The sequence below is a fragment of the Egretta garzetta genome, unplaced genomic scaffold (genome assembly GCF_000687185.1).
Source record: "Egretta garzetta isolate BGI_Z169 unplaced genomic scaffold, ASM68718v1 scaffold215, whole genome shotgun sequence".
Classification (NCBI taxonomy): domain Eukaryota; kingdom Metazoa; phylum Chordata; class Aves; order Pelecaniformes; family Ardeidae; genus Egretta; species Egretta garzetta.
In genome coordinates this window covers 4,289,882-4,304,903 of record NW_009259719.1, presented here as the reverse complement: position 1 = coordinate 4,304,903, position 15,022 = coordinate 4,289,882, and the positions used below count along the sequence as shown (strand labels likewise).

Here is a 15,022-nt window from a genome sequence, read left to right as displayed (position 1 = left end):
TTTTTTTTTTTTTTTTTTTTTTTTTTTTTTTTTTTTTTTTTCCCTAAACAGTGGTAAGGTAAACTCAGGGTTTTGTTTTGAAATCCATAAGGCTCATGTAAACATGCTAATCTGACTTTTGGAAAAAACAGGAATTTCTTGGTATTCTATGGAGGATGAATATCTAATAGAGTAAGGAAAACCTGAAAGGACAGGCACTTAGTGCCATACTGCATATAATCAGTTCTGTATTGTTTAGCATGAAGATGACTTACTCTTCAAGAGTGGAGGCTTGCTGATGTCAGACATTTAAGATGGTTAGTGCTTTTATAAATACAGAGATAAATAAATATAGGAAGGTATATATAAATATAAATAAATATTTATTCTATGTATATAGATAAATAATAAATAAATATAGGAAAGCATATATAAATAAATATTTATTCTATGTATATAGATAAATAATAAATAAATATAGGAAAGCATATATAAATAAATATTTATTCTATGTATATAGATAAATAATAAAGGCCTGGCCACATTTGCCTTTTTTAAGAAATTACTCTCTAGGAAAGTGACTTTGATACCTGTAATACCTTTTAAAAAACCATGAGTAATTTATCACATGCTCTTCCATTTTTATTTTTCTGTCCAAAATTTTTAGATCCTTATATTTATTTTTTCATCTCATTTTCATTTGACTACTTTTAATTTGCTAACTGAACCATCTGACAATGCCTTAAGCATTGCTTTTGAATTCTTATCTTTTATTTGTGTTAGTTTCCTTCTTTTTCCAGTAATCCAAAACCAAGAATTTGAAGAAACTGGAATTCACATCCAGTTCTGAAATCAGGAAATATGTTCTTCAAAAATTGCAAGGGACCCTAACAAGCTTGTCTATGCAGATACGTTTACGTAGAACAAAATTCTAAGTGCACAGACACATGTTAAAAAACTGTTAAACTGTTTTTCTATGATTACTTTATGGTTATATTTTGCCAATATTCCCCAAAAGGCAACAACAATTAATAGCTGTCTAGAATTTTCAGAGGCCTACTGAAACTAGATGCTCATGTCCTGGCAGAGGTCAGTGTAATTGGAAACTAAACTTCCTGAAGCATCTTTAAAAATGTCATCCCTAGGAAATGGCAGCAATATCCAAACACATTATTTGAGACTATTTTTGTACAATTCCACCAATTTTGATTTGGTTCCATCTTACACCCTGCAGGTTGTTGTACTGAATCTGGTAAGTGTTTAGATGCATTTGAATGCTGCTTCTTATATTGTTTAGTTTTATAGCAAAAAATACTGAGCAATAAAATATTTTGAAAGGCACTTCAAAGCATATACCTTTTCCTTAGTTCACAGCTGTTGGTAGCCTTGAGTGTTGGAGCTTGCCAGTGGAATTTTTATTTTCCTGGAGGGTTGGGGATGAAACAGCTTTTGTTTCTTGCCTTTTTCTTGATATTATGTAAGCACTTGAAGGAAATAAAAAACAGTACTTGATATGCTGCTAAATAGGTAAGAGACAGGACTTTAATGTCAGTCAGAGCCTATGTGTGTTAACTAATATTGCGCCCCAGGTAAAGAATAAGCTTAGACACTTATCAGGGATATAAAGATCGAAGAAATGGGAATGAGCTGGATTTGTTAATACTTAAGCTGATGTGTAAAGCAACATTATTATGCATTGGAAAAACCCCAATATAGTAGCAGAGGGGAAGAAACAAAATAGAGGGGTTTACTTGAGAACAGAACAAGAATTCAAAATAGGGTGTTGGAGGAATTTAAAGTTATTAGTGGCTCTGCATATATATTTAGATAAGGTTCCAACATTTGGGTGAACTTTGGTCCAAATTAATCCTTATTTGTGAAGACAGTTGGTCTGCTAGCAACATTTTGTTTCACCAGAAACTATATATATAACAAACATAATATTATGTGAATATATTTTTGTCAAACCTTACTCTTTGTTTCCTGTGAACCCTGCCAACCCCCAGAATATGTGGAGATTAGTAAGGATGAACCAAGTAAGCTTAGCATGTAGCTTAAAACAGTTTTGAATCATCAGACTGTGGGGAATTATTATGCTACATAAAGCATACCTTTGTAAAAATGGCAGTAACTGTTAGTATTGGTTACTCATATTAGTTACTCCTAATAGACTGGAAGGACAAAATTGGTACAGCCTATTTAAAGATTGAGATTAAATTCATGGCACTTCACATTTCAGTCAGTCCCAAGGACACTTCACTGTATGTAACCAGTAGCCATCCACGTTGTTATTGCATTAAGTTAGGATAAGTATCATTCTGTGTATTTGACGATAACGCTAAAAAACCCACCTGATTCTATGTGTAACGAAGTTGTTATTTGCCTGCTTGGAAACATGCATTTTGTGCTTATTAAAAAAAAAAAAAATATCATTCTTCAAGATGCTTCCTGTAAGAAATGTTTGACGACAGAATTTCCTCTTTTACATGCCTACATAATGCTTTTCTGAGCCTATGACTTTGTGATGTCCAGTTGATGAGTTTGGGAATCATAAGGATTGTCTACATTTTCTTTTGGGGAAAAACAAATAATAACTGAGTAACCAAAAAGTTTGTTACTAATTACACAGTAACCTGAACTGTAAAATTTAGTACAGTCATTCAGAGACTTTATCATTATATATTGATTTTGTTATTCTGAGTTTGTTATATTTAACGTTTTTCACTAAGTGTTAACTTCTCATTAAGTATTTGCTGATGATTAAAAAAATATCCTAGGCAGTCCTGAGGATATCAGTGATACATGTTTGTTCTGGATGTAACTAATGTAAGCTGAAGTTTTGTCAGTGATTAGAGAGCATATTACTGTTTGTTTGGGTTTTTTTCTCAGAATCACTAAATTTTTCAAACGCACGAGCTGTTACAGAGTTCTGCTGTATGTAAGAAATTGTCATACTTGGAAATCAACAAGGCAAAATACCTAGATCATGGCTTCCTTTGCAATTTATTAATGGACTGTAGCATTAATTGTCTTAGCAGAAATACCCAGTGGCTAACATTCTACTATTTCAAAGTATTTCTGCCAAAATGTCATTGCCCAGGGAATAAAGCCGTGCTCCTCCCCAGCAGGTAATTCCTCACAATCTAACATTTTTTGTGAAGCAAATACTGCAGCTTGCGTTAGTGACTCAGTGTAACATCGCAAATACCAGTCATCTATCATCCAGTTATTTGCTGACTCCACTTATGGAAGTGGCCAACAACCTGTTCATCTGCCAAACAAACAAAAAACCAAACAGGCTGGAGTGTAAGATTGCAATTCTATAGAAATGATTGCAGCAGCCAACCCTTGGTGGTACTTGTAGATATCATAATTACTAGACAATCATTCTCTGAGAATTAATGTCCTGTTCACTCAGAACTTCCCAGGAACTCCAGACTGGGGTTTTTTTTCTCCATTTAAAGAATTTCAAACACCCTAAAACTTCACTGACAGTCCTTTGGCTGGCATCCCGTCCAATAAATTGCTTCTAGTAATCTCTTGGGAGTTAGTAAACTTGTAAAATAATACCATACTGATACTTGACAAATATGTAACATCAGAGAAAAACAACCCTGGGCAATCATATAGAATCTCTAAATGCTCCAAGGTGTCACCCCATGATCAGCAGAATGCTTTTTTCCTTCCTGGTGTACATGTGTTTGGGACTACTGACTGTCGCACCACAGAAGGCTCCTCTCCATACAGATCATGCCAGTGTGCTTGACTCTACTACTCAGGCCACGGAGAGTAAATTCTTACGTTAGTTCATCCACATTTGATGTTCAAGTGTAACCTCTGAACTCCCAGTGTTTTGCTGAGTTGTTGGTTTGGGGTTTTTTGTTGGTTGTTTTGTTTTGTTTAATGACTTTCTACTGCTTAATAGATCAAGAATTACATCAGGGCTGGAAATACCTCTTCTTATTAAAAAAGAAAAGAAACAAAAAAAAAAGCAAACATGATCATAAGTTGGTTCCACCTCATATCCCTATTGATTCCTTATCAGATGTAAACCTTCTTGATCCTAAACCCCATTTGTGTTCCTGTCTGATGTCTGCAAACATTCCTCCTCAGCATGAGATAGTGCCATGCTTCAGGAAAAATACTTGTTTGGGAAACTAAAACCCTCCTGAAGCAGACTGGCAGCTGCAAGACATGTAATGTTCTAGATTTTGTCTGACTTGTTCATGTGAAACATGCTTCATAAACTATCCTGTTCATAATATATGACTTGTGTTCTGAAAGCTGGGGGAGTTGATGGCTGCTGCTTCATTAATAACAAAAGCTTTGTTAACAAAAAATCAAAATTGTAGCAGTTCTCAAAAAAGTGTATTAGAAATACTGTCTGAGTACGGAAAATGTGATACAGATGTAGGGGTCATAGGATATCACAGTTGCCATTGGGCATGAGTGTCACCTACAGTATTTCTCAGGAAGATTGCCTCTATTGCCTTGTCCATTTGGCTAAACACAGATGCAACAAAGCAGACTTTAATTGTGTTCCACAAAATCTCCAGTTGTGATTATAACTGGATATGTCATGCTTTTCAATGTTGGATAAGTCTCTTCAACCTTAAACAACTTCCCAAATTATAGGGGCAGAGAGAGTTTAACAGTAACTCTCAACTTCCTGCTTGAGTTACCTTTCATATGTCGATGGTGATGATGTACAGGCACACAGAGTGGTGCTTGCCTTGAGTATCACAGTTAGCCTTTACCTTATGGCAAAGATCTAGTCTGGCCAGAGGGCATGAAGAGAGGATAGTCTGAGCAATGTCACTCTCCTGTGGCCAATGATAAGCATTCTATGTGTTCCTCCTGAATGGAACCAAGGTCAGGAGATTTGTTTTCTCCCTAAATTGAAGAAACACATTGAAACCTGATGTGCAGAATCAGCTAATGCTTTATGCCACCTCTTTGTCCAGCAAACTGAAACTGGTTGGAGCAAAGATGCTCCTGGGATCCGAACTGCTATCACCCTTTCTGCTGCTGTGTTAGCTGATGAGATCTCAGTCTGGACCAGAACAAAGTGCATGCAACTCATGACCTCTTATTCCTTGCTGGGAGAAAACAGCCTGAGGCAATGTTGGCAGAGCTGACACTGGGAAAGATGTAGAACAGAGCTCCAGCTGCTTTGCTACTGCACATGCTGCTTCCACAGTCCACGTTTCAGCCCCTTCGTATCTCTCATGGGAGACTGCAATAGCAATGAAGATGAGGCATCTTTCCTGCCAATGCAGATGGTGGGGTGGGCAGAGCTAGTATAGTTGAGATGGGGCTGGGACTGGGCTGCACTGACTGCAAGTCTAACTACATAAGCATCATTTAGATAAATTGCCTTATCACATTTAAAATGAAGAGAATATCATTGAAAAATGCAATCGCATGTCTGTATTTGTTCCTTAGTTCTTAGAGATAATATTTCTTTTTCAAATATAGCTTGCTGATGATCAGGGATTGGTGTTGATGACAACTGTTGCCATGCCAGTATTTAGTAAGCAAAATGAGACTGTAAGTACTCGGACTGTTTCTGTCGTGATAATGGGGTGACTGCAGTGAAGTTGCTTTCAGGGACCTAATAAGATTTTAGCCTACTCTGAAAATGTTTCTTCTCTTCTTTTTATTTTGTCTGCAGTTAGTATCCATTTATTAGCATAAAAATGTGGGCAAATAATCCCAAATAACTATACCCTAGAAGCCATAGTAAAATCTCAGATGATGCTATGCCTTAGGGTTTTCTTACTTCTGTATTGCCTGTTTACAGCAAATGAACTATATCCTTTTCTTGTTTGTACTGATATGTTACTATTTCATAGACTCAGAATTTCATTAGTTATATTAGTCTGTGATTCTGTGATATGTATATTATAGCTATATCTGTTTATCTTTACTAATTTAACAGTATGTTAAATTACAATAACAGTAATGTACTTTCCCCTTAATGCTTAAACGTTCTCTTTTGTTTATCAAATGGCAGGAGAAATTGGAAAAGAAGGCCATAACATACGTTTAACCATAGTTTTTAATTCAAAAACTATTTTGCATGAGGAAGTTTTCTGTTGAGGGACTCAGTAGCTATCAAAAGTTTGTATGCCTCTTCTATGTGAATTGCAGATGAAGTAGAAAGGAGCAATATTATAGATTAAGTGACTATTTGATCAGAAGAGTTGTACCAGCATCTGCTTTTAAAATAATTTGTCTGTTATCTGTTCATTTCTGCAGAGTAGCTGCAATGTGAAATAAGCAGTGAGAATGTTCATTGTTATTGTGGTTCCAAGTGCATCTTTTATTGTTTTTTTCAGAGATCTAAAGGGATTCTTCTGGGAGTAGTTGGCACAGATGTTCCAGTTAAAGAGCTTTTAAAAACTATTCCAAAATACAAGGTAATACACAAATGATAACATGTCCTTTATACTCAGTATAATATGACCATTTATTTAGCATGTTAATATTGTTGATGGTGATGTAGCTCCATTATTTCAGTCATTTTCCTCAGGAATTTTAGCTCTGTAGTGTCTGATGGCTAAATGTCATTGGTCCTGAGATAAAGTGCAGCTTTTAATACCAACATTAATATATGGCTGGATCTTCGCATTTTTGCAGATCACAGTGTGCTCTAGAAGGTAATATTAAGTATTGTCCATGATAAAATCAATGAAATGATTCAACCACACAAAATAACCAGAAATTCATGCTGAAAATTTGCATAACTTTGTATGAAAGCCATATGAAAATCTACCCTTAACATAGATTTAGGCTTCCAGCCTGTCTGTAACACTTCCCATCCCAAGTCCATGTCCCAGATCAGTTGTCTCCTTGCATAACTTGAACAAGTTCCTGCCTAACCAGACTAGTAGTTCCTTCTCTCCTACCCAGTATTCGCTAGATGTTTCCCTCTACTTAGTTTAACAAAGTCAGACACAACTCTACTATAAGATTTTAAAAAAACAATTATCATAAAAGTTTTCAAAATGTTATGCCCTTCATCTATTGTGAAATGTTTGTAACTCCATAAAAGTAGGCTTCAGGCAAATGCAAAGATATAATTACTTTTAATTTAAATTTGATGCAATATATTAGTATTTCACTGCTTCTCTATGTCTGAAATGCTTTACTATAGTGCTGTTTTATTCACAAATGAAAATTAAATGAATGTTTTCCAGTTAATTGCTAGTGGAATATTTTTGCAAGATGAATAAGCACATAACACAACACCTACTTTACCAAAGAGGCCAGCTATTGGAATAGCTACATTTTGACCCGTACCTCTACTGAGCATAACTTTGTATGTCATGCTTTCCTCTTAATTGGCTGCCATGCTCTCATTTACTGATTTCTAAGAGGGTGGAAGAATACACTGACTTGTGAGTGCCCTTGAATATTCCTACATGTTTTTGTAGATAATTCTAGTTAGGAGGAAAATAAATCTTCCTATCAATTTTAATTCTAATTTTAATACATTAGCAATTACCAAATGATTTTGTAGATCAATATGCGGTAACTGGAAAGTTTAAATTCAGCAAAAATTTCATAAAAATAATGCATAAAATACTGGCAATAATGTTGATAAGGTGTACTGGAGTAATTTCCTGGAACTCGGATCCCACTAGGCTACATGCTATGCAAACAGAGAACAGAAAGGCTGTCCCAGCTGGAAAAAAGTTTGCATGGTATGGGAAGAAGACCAGATGCCTGCACACTGGCATCAGAACATAGTGAACAGAGACATTGCCAGTCAGGATAAATAACAGAGAACAGTCTCAGCACACTTAACCACCAAAGTTAGTTAACTGCAACTTGTATTATACTTTTGTGTATGTAGAAATACAGAATTAGTAGAAGGTAGAAGAGAAAGGAGAAAATTTGCTCCTTTGCAAAATTTGGAGCAATGGAAACAATGTTTGTAGCAGCCTTCTAAGGAGCTACTGGCAGAGCAAGTTTCATTTGTAATGAGAAGGAAGAACAGCAGAACTGCAGAAAAGAAAGGCTGGCTGTGCATGGCTGGATACAAAAGGCCATATCACAGTGATGTTATTGAGAGGTCATATGTAGGACCTGGACATAGTCTGAATAGAAGAACCTAGTTTTGCAGCAGAGTTAGAGTGATTCAGAAAAGGAGAAGATAGGCAGGAAAATTAAAATTTCTGGTTTTGTCATATGATATTATATTTTTTAAGACTTAGTTTTCTGTGGAAGTAATACACTACCCTCTTTCTGAATATTAGACTTTTTATTTGAAGGTACATTTTATATTGCAGGTTGTAATGCAAGAGAGGATTATTACAGGAGGCACCAATATCATGCAATACAGTTAGGTTAGTGAAATCACTTGAGTTATAACTTCCAGTCTCACATACCATAAGCATTTCTGAACAGTAAAAAGACCACGCAATTGTAAGAGCATAATCACCCCTGGGACCCATTCCTGTAGAGGCAGCATGTGAAATAAAATTCACACAGGGATATAAAATGATTGGTTGGAAATAGAATTCTGCTGACCTGGAATTCTCTCAGTTTGGATGGGGTGGATTTTGTGCTGAGGAAGATGAATAATAACAATAAGCTATTTTCAGCAGTCATTATCTAGACTAAACTTCCCCAGATGTTAGTGGCAGTTTCTCCTGAATAAGATAGGGTTGGATTTCGTAATACTTAGTTTTCATGCGGCATTTTACAACAGTTAGAAGAAGTTTTTTTGTTTCTGAATCTGTCGTTTAGAGGCAGAGTTCAAGGTTTAAAATGGCAATACTGCTGTAAGTGGTAGTATCTCTCAAGCCAAAGCATTTTAAATGCAGAGAGTGTGCAGTTTCACATACTGCACAACACACAATAAAATACTACCCTTGGAGTCTGGATTTGCTTCAAGTATTTTTTTTTTCCTGTGAAGTATACCACCCACATTTGTTTCCTTACCTGACTTCCATTGCTTGGATGTCATTCTGCAGTTATCAACACAGACAATTACACTTGAGATCTGATATTTAGCCAACAGCTAGTTCACTTGTCATACTGTAATAGGTAAAATATGTCCACTGTTATTATTTTGGTTATCCCTCCCTTGTGAAGAGATGCCAAGAACATATCGCCTTCTATTACTTTCACTGAAGTTATTGCTTTAGGAAAACCGCTAATTTATGAAACAATCTTCTACATGGCAGATACAGTTGACCGTATACAATCATTCACAGAGAAACGGTATAAATCTACCTGGTATGTTTTCTCTATGACCTTGCCATAAGATCGTACTCTGGTTTATATTTCCAGAAAATTACAGAAGCCAACAGACTTGCTGTCCTACTTGCCTCTTAGAAAGGATTCTGACTTGTCAACCTTGCTCACGTTGCTTTATGCCACACAAATTCCTAAGGACCCACTTCAGCAAAGCGTTTAAGAATGTACTGAAGTAAAACAAAAAGATTGTTTGTAGTGAGAAATGTAAAACAAATACCAAAGCAAGATAGTTGTGGAGTTTTGGGTTTGGTTTTTTGTCTGTTTGGGTTTTTTTAATACCTCAGTGTGTCAAGATGCTTGAATAAATATACATGGGATGCTATATTTCGTTATTTCAGAATGGAAAAAAAATGGGTGAGAAAGTATCGTGAGATGTACTGTTTGCATGGTAAAAGTTACATACGGAAGCTGCAGAAAGATTCTACATTAGCAGCAAATTTAGGCTAAGAAGGGATGTTTGAATGGCCACATGAATGATTTGAAGGTACATTTATTGCATTCAGCGGGTGCAATCGACTGTGTAATAGGCCTATTGTTAAAAGAGTAGTATTGTTATTTAAGTAAGTACAGTGCCAAATTTGACTACATATACCGTTAGGCCTCATAAAGCATTTCATTGCTCTCAAATGATCTCCCATAGTTCCACTCGGTACAAATATGTAAACTTACAGGAGTTTCTTTAGTAGAAATATGCCACCTTCTGTGGCTCCAGATGAACTTGCTTTAACAGAGAGGTAAAGTGCCTTTAAGACTGAAAAATATAAATGCCACATATGGCAGGCCATTGCTTGCTCACTGTAACTGGGCACTCAGTACCATTTATTTACGTGATACTTTTACAACATCTCTTGAACAAGCGAAGTAAGCTGAACCTAGCCACTCTGGGAATAGGTGAATTTACTAAATTCCAGTATCCTTTTGCCTTGGCATGTGCTGTGGTGTATGCTACATGCTATGGTGCCTCACATACATATGTATATCTAATTGGCTCTAAAGCACATAGAAGTAAGTGCCCTAGATAGCAAAGTGTGTGTGACACATCAAAATTGTGCCATATGCTGAATTCATCACAATGACAGGTTCTCATGTTCACAAAATGTCAAGGATCAGAGCTTTGCATACATTATAATGAAATACTGTGTGGATGAGGGTTATGAATGCTAGCTGTATCCCTGGATAACTAAGTTGTTGCCTGATTTGTTATTTAAGAATTTACTGGAGACCATGCTAATTAGTATTTCTTTCTCATTTGCTCTTACAGTTAGGTATTCATGGATATGCTTTTGCGATTACAAACAACGGATATATTTTGACTCATCCAGAACTCAGGCCTTTGGTAAGAATACTGTTTACTGATCTATTTTATTTAGCTGTATATGCTGCATTTCATTTTCTTTTAGTGTGAATAATGTAATATTCATTAAAAAAATAAATACAACAAACCAGTTACTTTATATTGCTTTATAACACCTATAATTCTCGATAAATTTACCTCTGGAAACCAAGGTTAGCATGAAAAAAAAATCAAGGAAAATAAATATACAAGTTGTTTCTGCAAAAGATGCAGGTCTCCATTACTGCAAAATGGCAGAGCCAAAAATTGCTATAATTATGTTCATTTTACATTGAAACGGAATGTTGGAATGCTGTATTGCTATGTAATAACCCCTATTTGTCATGTTAAAGTGTTAAAGCTAATTTAATATATGCACAAAGATTTCAATAAAGCATATTCCTAAGCAAAATAGGGGCACAAGGGATTTTTGTACTAGACGAGAAATAGCAGCAAATCTTACCTTTAGGTTTCCCTTCTCATCTTGTTTGTATTAATCACAGCAAGAAAAATAGAAGTCTTTGTTACACAAATGTTTATCAACTTAACACCCTGGAGAACTGGTACATTCTTGATTGCATCATTGTTTAGGAACAGCACTTGCAAGTGTTCCATCACTATCAACTCTTAGCAAAGCATCAATATTAATAATTCCAGTGCTGTATGCACATGGATGCCATATGTATTTCTCATGCAGGCACTTCAAGTAATCTCCAGTTTCAACAATATTTTAGTAGAAAGGAGGAATATTAATTGGATGGATAATGTCATGTAAAAATAAAATTATTGAAAAGCATGATTTATTAAGTCATTAGCATATCTGATGTTTTCATTCAGCAAAAGAATTTGTCCTTCTAAGATTTGGGCTAGGAATTACACACTTAATTAACATTTCTATTTGCACTTATTGTTTCCCCATTTATTTTTAGTTGGAGTTGAGCTTATTAAAAGTTCAACAGGAAGACTTCCATTGGTTAAATGGAAAAATATTTTCTCAGTAGCTTCACTGTAAAATAGACAATCCAATGGCAAAGCAGACATCATAGTATCTTGGAAAGAATTTTAAAATAAATGGTTTAATTTTCATTTTTCTCCTAAAAAAATCATCCATGATTCTGGATGGTAGCATTTTTCGCAACTATGGAAAGGAAGACATGTAGAGCATTTAGCAAATTACTGACCAATAAGCAATACAGATCTCAGAAATGGCTCTTGCAAATTATCCCACCGCCTTTTTTACCATTCCAGTGGTGAGTCACTGATGCTATATATCCAGGTATAGGCAGCTCAGACCCCAGTCACTTACGTTAACATGCCTCAGTGACTGGGGTTTTTCACCTCTATACTCCCCACAGATGACTTCTCATCATGATGAATTTGTATCTTCTGGTTTTATGGGAATTGGGACTGCTGCTACCCAAATATATAAATATGAGGGAGTGAAAAACTTCCAGCCTCAGTAGAAGCAGTTTACTCTTTAGGAAGATAGAAAACTCTAAATGGATACCTAAGCATTTCACCCCTCAGTCAAAATGTGTTTTGTCTCCACAAGATATTGTATACTTGAGAAAAGTACGTGAGTGTAGGGTTTATGAGATTGATTCACCCCCCAAGACCCCCCCAGCCCCGAATCCCATTTCCAGCAGCATCCAGCATGAGATTGTTCCTGAGGAAGATGCAGGAACTGAGTAAGAGAATGTGGAAAATCTTGTGGCAGTCAGTCTAACTTTTAAAGAGTTTCAGATAGGCTTCTGCTCGTAAACATTTGGTTCTGACATTTTAACATTAAGACTTATTAGAGTGGTTAGTATGGATAACAGAAGTATCCTACTCATTTTTGTCAGTCCCCTTGACTTCTCGTAGCAGTGATTTTTCATATTGTAACCATTTTATGCACAGTTTTTATTTTGAATTCAATATTTAAATTTCATTAGAAGTAGTTCTTATATTTTGAATATGGAAAGAAGAAGCTCCTGATCTATTTTTTCTTTTTAATTTCTCTCTTTATATAATAATTTGTGATTGCTGTCTCATTGAATATTCTCATCACAATAAACAACCAACATTTTCAGTCTTGCTGCAATGTTTTTATACTCTTACTTTCCTGAATTTCAGCATTTTGTTGTCATGTTCTCTGTGTTTTTCTGACCCCTTATTTATCTGTTCTTCCATGTTCTTTCCTTTTCTGAGTGAGATTGCCTGCTGAGCTTTATTTGGTAACCACAGCAGAGAAGAGGCAGCAATAGGAACTGTACAAAACCTCCTTAGAGCACCTGGATTACAGACAAAGATTCTTAATGCACCTTCAGGTCTCTTCTGCTGCATCTTCACCGCTTTGGTACCTCAGCCACCTTGTCCATGTCAAGGGACTATGTGTGTAATTTTGCTTTTATCTCACATCCAGCTGCTCTACAGATACAACCTAGAAATTGCTTAAAAGAGCCAAAGTTGCAAGCACGCTGTCTAGATCTAAAATGTGACTGTCATAGCGTTCTGTATCTTTTCCTACAATTTGAAATTTTTGAATTTTTGATTTGAAAATTTATGTTAGACTAGTTATGTTCATTCACCTCAGTGGTTAAAGTGCTGAAATAAATGTTTTGTGCTTTAAGGTGAACCTTTTGTATTAAACTTTTTTTTTTTTGGAAATGCCAGTGTGGGGAGTTGTCTTCAAAATTTTTAGCTGTTGCAATGGAAAATGTGATAGGGGATTGTTTTCAGTTCATGATTGGCTGCTACCTTCAGAATTTTTTTTCTTATCTCTGTATTTTAATATCCCATTCTAAAATGGATATAAATGCATTGTTTTTTATAACATTCCCCAATTTTCATGATATTAAAATCACGTCTTGGTCTTGATTCCTAAAAATGCTTTTGAAATCTTCAGGTATCACAGGTACATCTGACAGCCTCTATTTGCAAGCCACAGGAATATATATTTGAAAGTTCCCTATCTACATCACAACAGCTTGAAAACACATGCATTTTCTCTACGGTCCCTTTTTCTTCTGGCAAATTACTTCCTTCAAAAATATTAGTATTTATTTGTTTCGGAATAGATATTTTAATAAACAGAAGGTGACAAAATCCAGGAACTATGGCTAGCTTTAAGTCAAGCTGACAAAGGGTGTTATCCTCCCTCCTTATTTCTGTTGTGGTGGCACACTTTAATGAGGCGAGAGGTGGTTTTCTGTTACTATCCCTTGCCCCAGCGTACATCTTGAAGGGCACTTATTTCATTACCTTATATAACAGTCTCTCTCTTTTTAAAATCAAAATGTTGGGAGGGAGCCCATAAGCTGTCAGCCACAGGGAACTCACTGTGATATATTCATGGTCTGCTAATTTCATTTTTTTGGAAGAATCGTTTTTACCTCTGGGTTCTGTCAGTAGTGCGTAATGGGAGTCTTCAGTGGAGTTTTTGAGAGTGAAGTGATTGCTGGCTTGGGCCCTTAGATTAATATTTCAGGCCGAATCCTGACACCATTGTAACTAGTGGCAGAACATTCCATGACATTTGTGACAATAAGTACGTGAAAATAGACATGTAGGGCTCGAATTAGTTCACCAAAGATACTATCTGAAATTATTTGGGTGGGTCAGAGTTTGCATTCAAGTTACATCGATTACTGACTTGATCCCCACTGGTTTATATTGCTATTATATTTTCTTGTGGTGATGTAAAGCTAGAATATTACTAGACTCCTGAGTTACTAACCTCAGCGGCCACATCTGCTAGTTCTGAGGCTGACGTATGGCTTTTTAAGGAATTGTCTTACGGGATGCTGAGCAGACAGGCAGGAGAGCAGTCACTGAGGCAGAGTGCTTCCTGTTGCACCAGATTGTTATCTTTTGCTGACCAGTCTATTTAATCATTAAGCTAGGTACGTTTTTGTGCTGATTATCCTATTGGGTTTATGTTTTAAAATGTTTTTCTTGGAGATTTCCTCTTTTTTTTTTTTTTTTTTTTGAATAAACTTGGCTTTAAGTTAGGATGACTGGTTGTGTGTGCATGGGCAGTTGGTGGGAGTAGTTGAAGGAAGAAGAGGAAAGCACTTCCTAGGTCCTTAGATGGTGCTTGGAGAGGTCTGTGACAGTTGCTGGAGTAGCCCCCAGACTTCCAACTCAGCGCTGGCTGGAAGTGTTCACGGGTGACCGCTGCCATGGAGGGACCGGAAAGGGATTTTGTTTGCGTTCATCCCTAAAAGACATTGCTAGAGCCGTGAGTCCTGACAAACAACTTGGGAATCATGCTAATCAGGGAGGCAGGAGTCCCTTGGAAATTCCTCTGGGAGAATAAAGAGAGGTGGCTTGCGAGGCCTTGCCCGTTAAACGGCTGGGTGCAAACTGCCCGTTGTGTCCCGCACGCAGCAGCTCCGATTTTGTCGCCCGCCCTTTTGTCGCCCTTTTCTTCCCCGATCCACCCCAGGCCGTGCCGCC

The 15,022-nt window shown here is 36.4% G+C and overlaps 1 protein-coding gene across 1 annotated transcript in view; it reads left to right on the top strand.

Moving 5' to 3' along the window:
• CACNA2D3 (calcium voltage-gated channel auxiliary subunit alpha2delta 3) overlaps positions 1-15,022 on the top strand; it is a 474,057-nt gene that overhangs the window by 344,567 nt on the left and 114,468 nt on the right. The window contains exons 17-19 of the mRNA XM_009639329.2: positions 5,458-5,529; positions 6,321-6,401; positions 10,511-10,585. Of these exons, the coding sequence (XP_009637624.1) occupies positions 5,458-5,529; positions 6,321-6,401; positions 10,511-10,585 (228 nt within the window). The remainder of the gene's footprint in view (positions 1-5,457; positions 5,530-6,320; positions 6,402-10,510; positions 10,586-15,022) is intronic.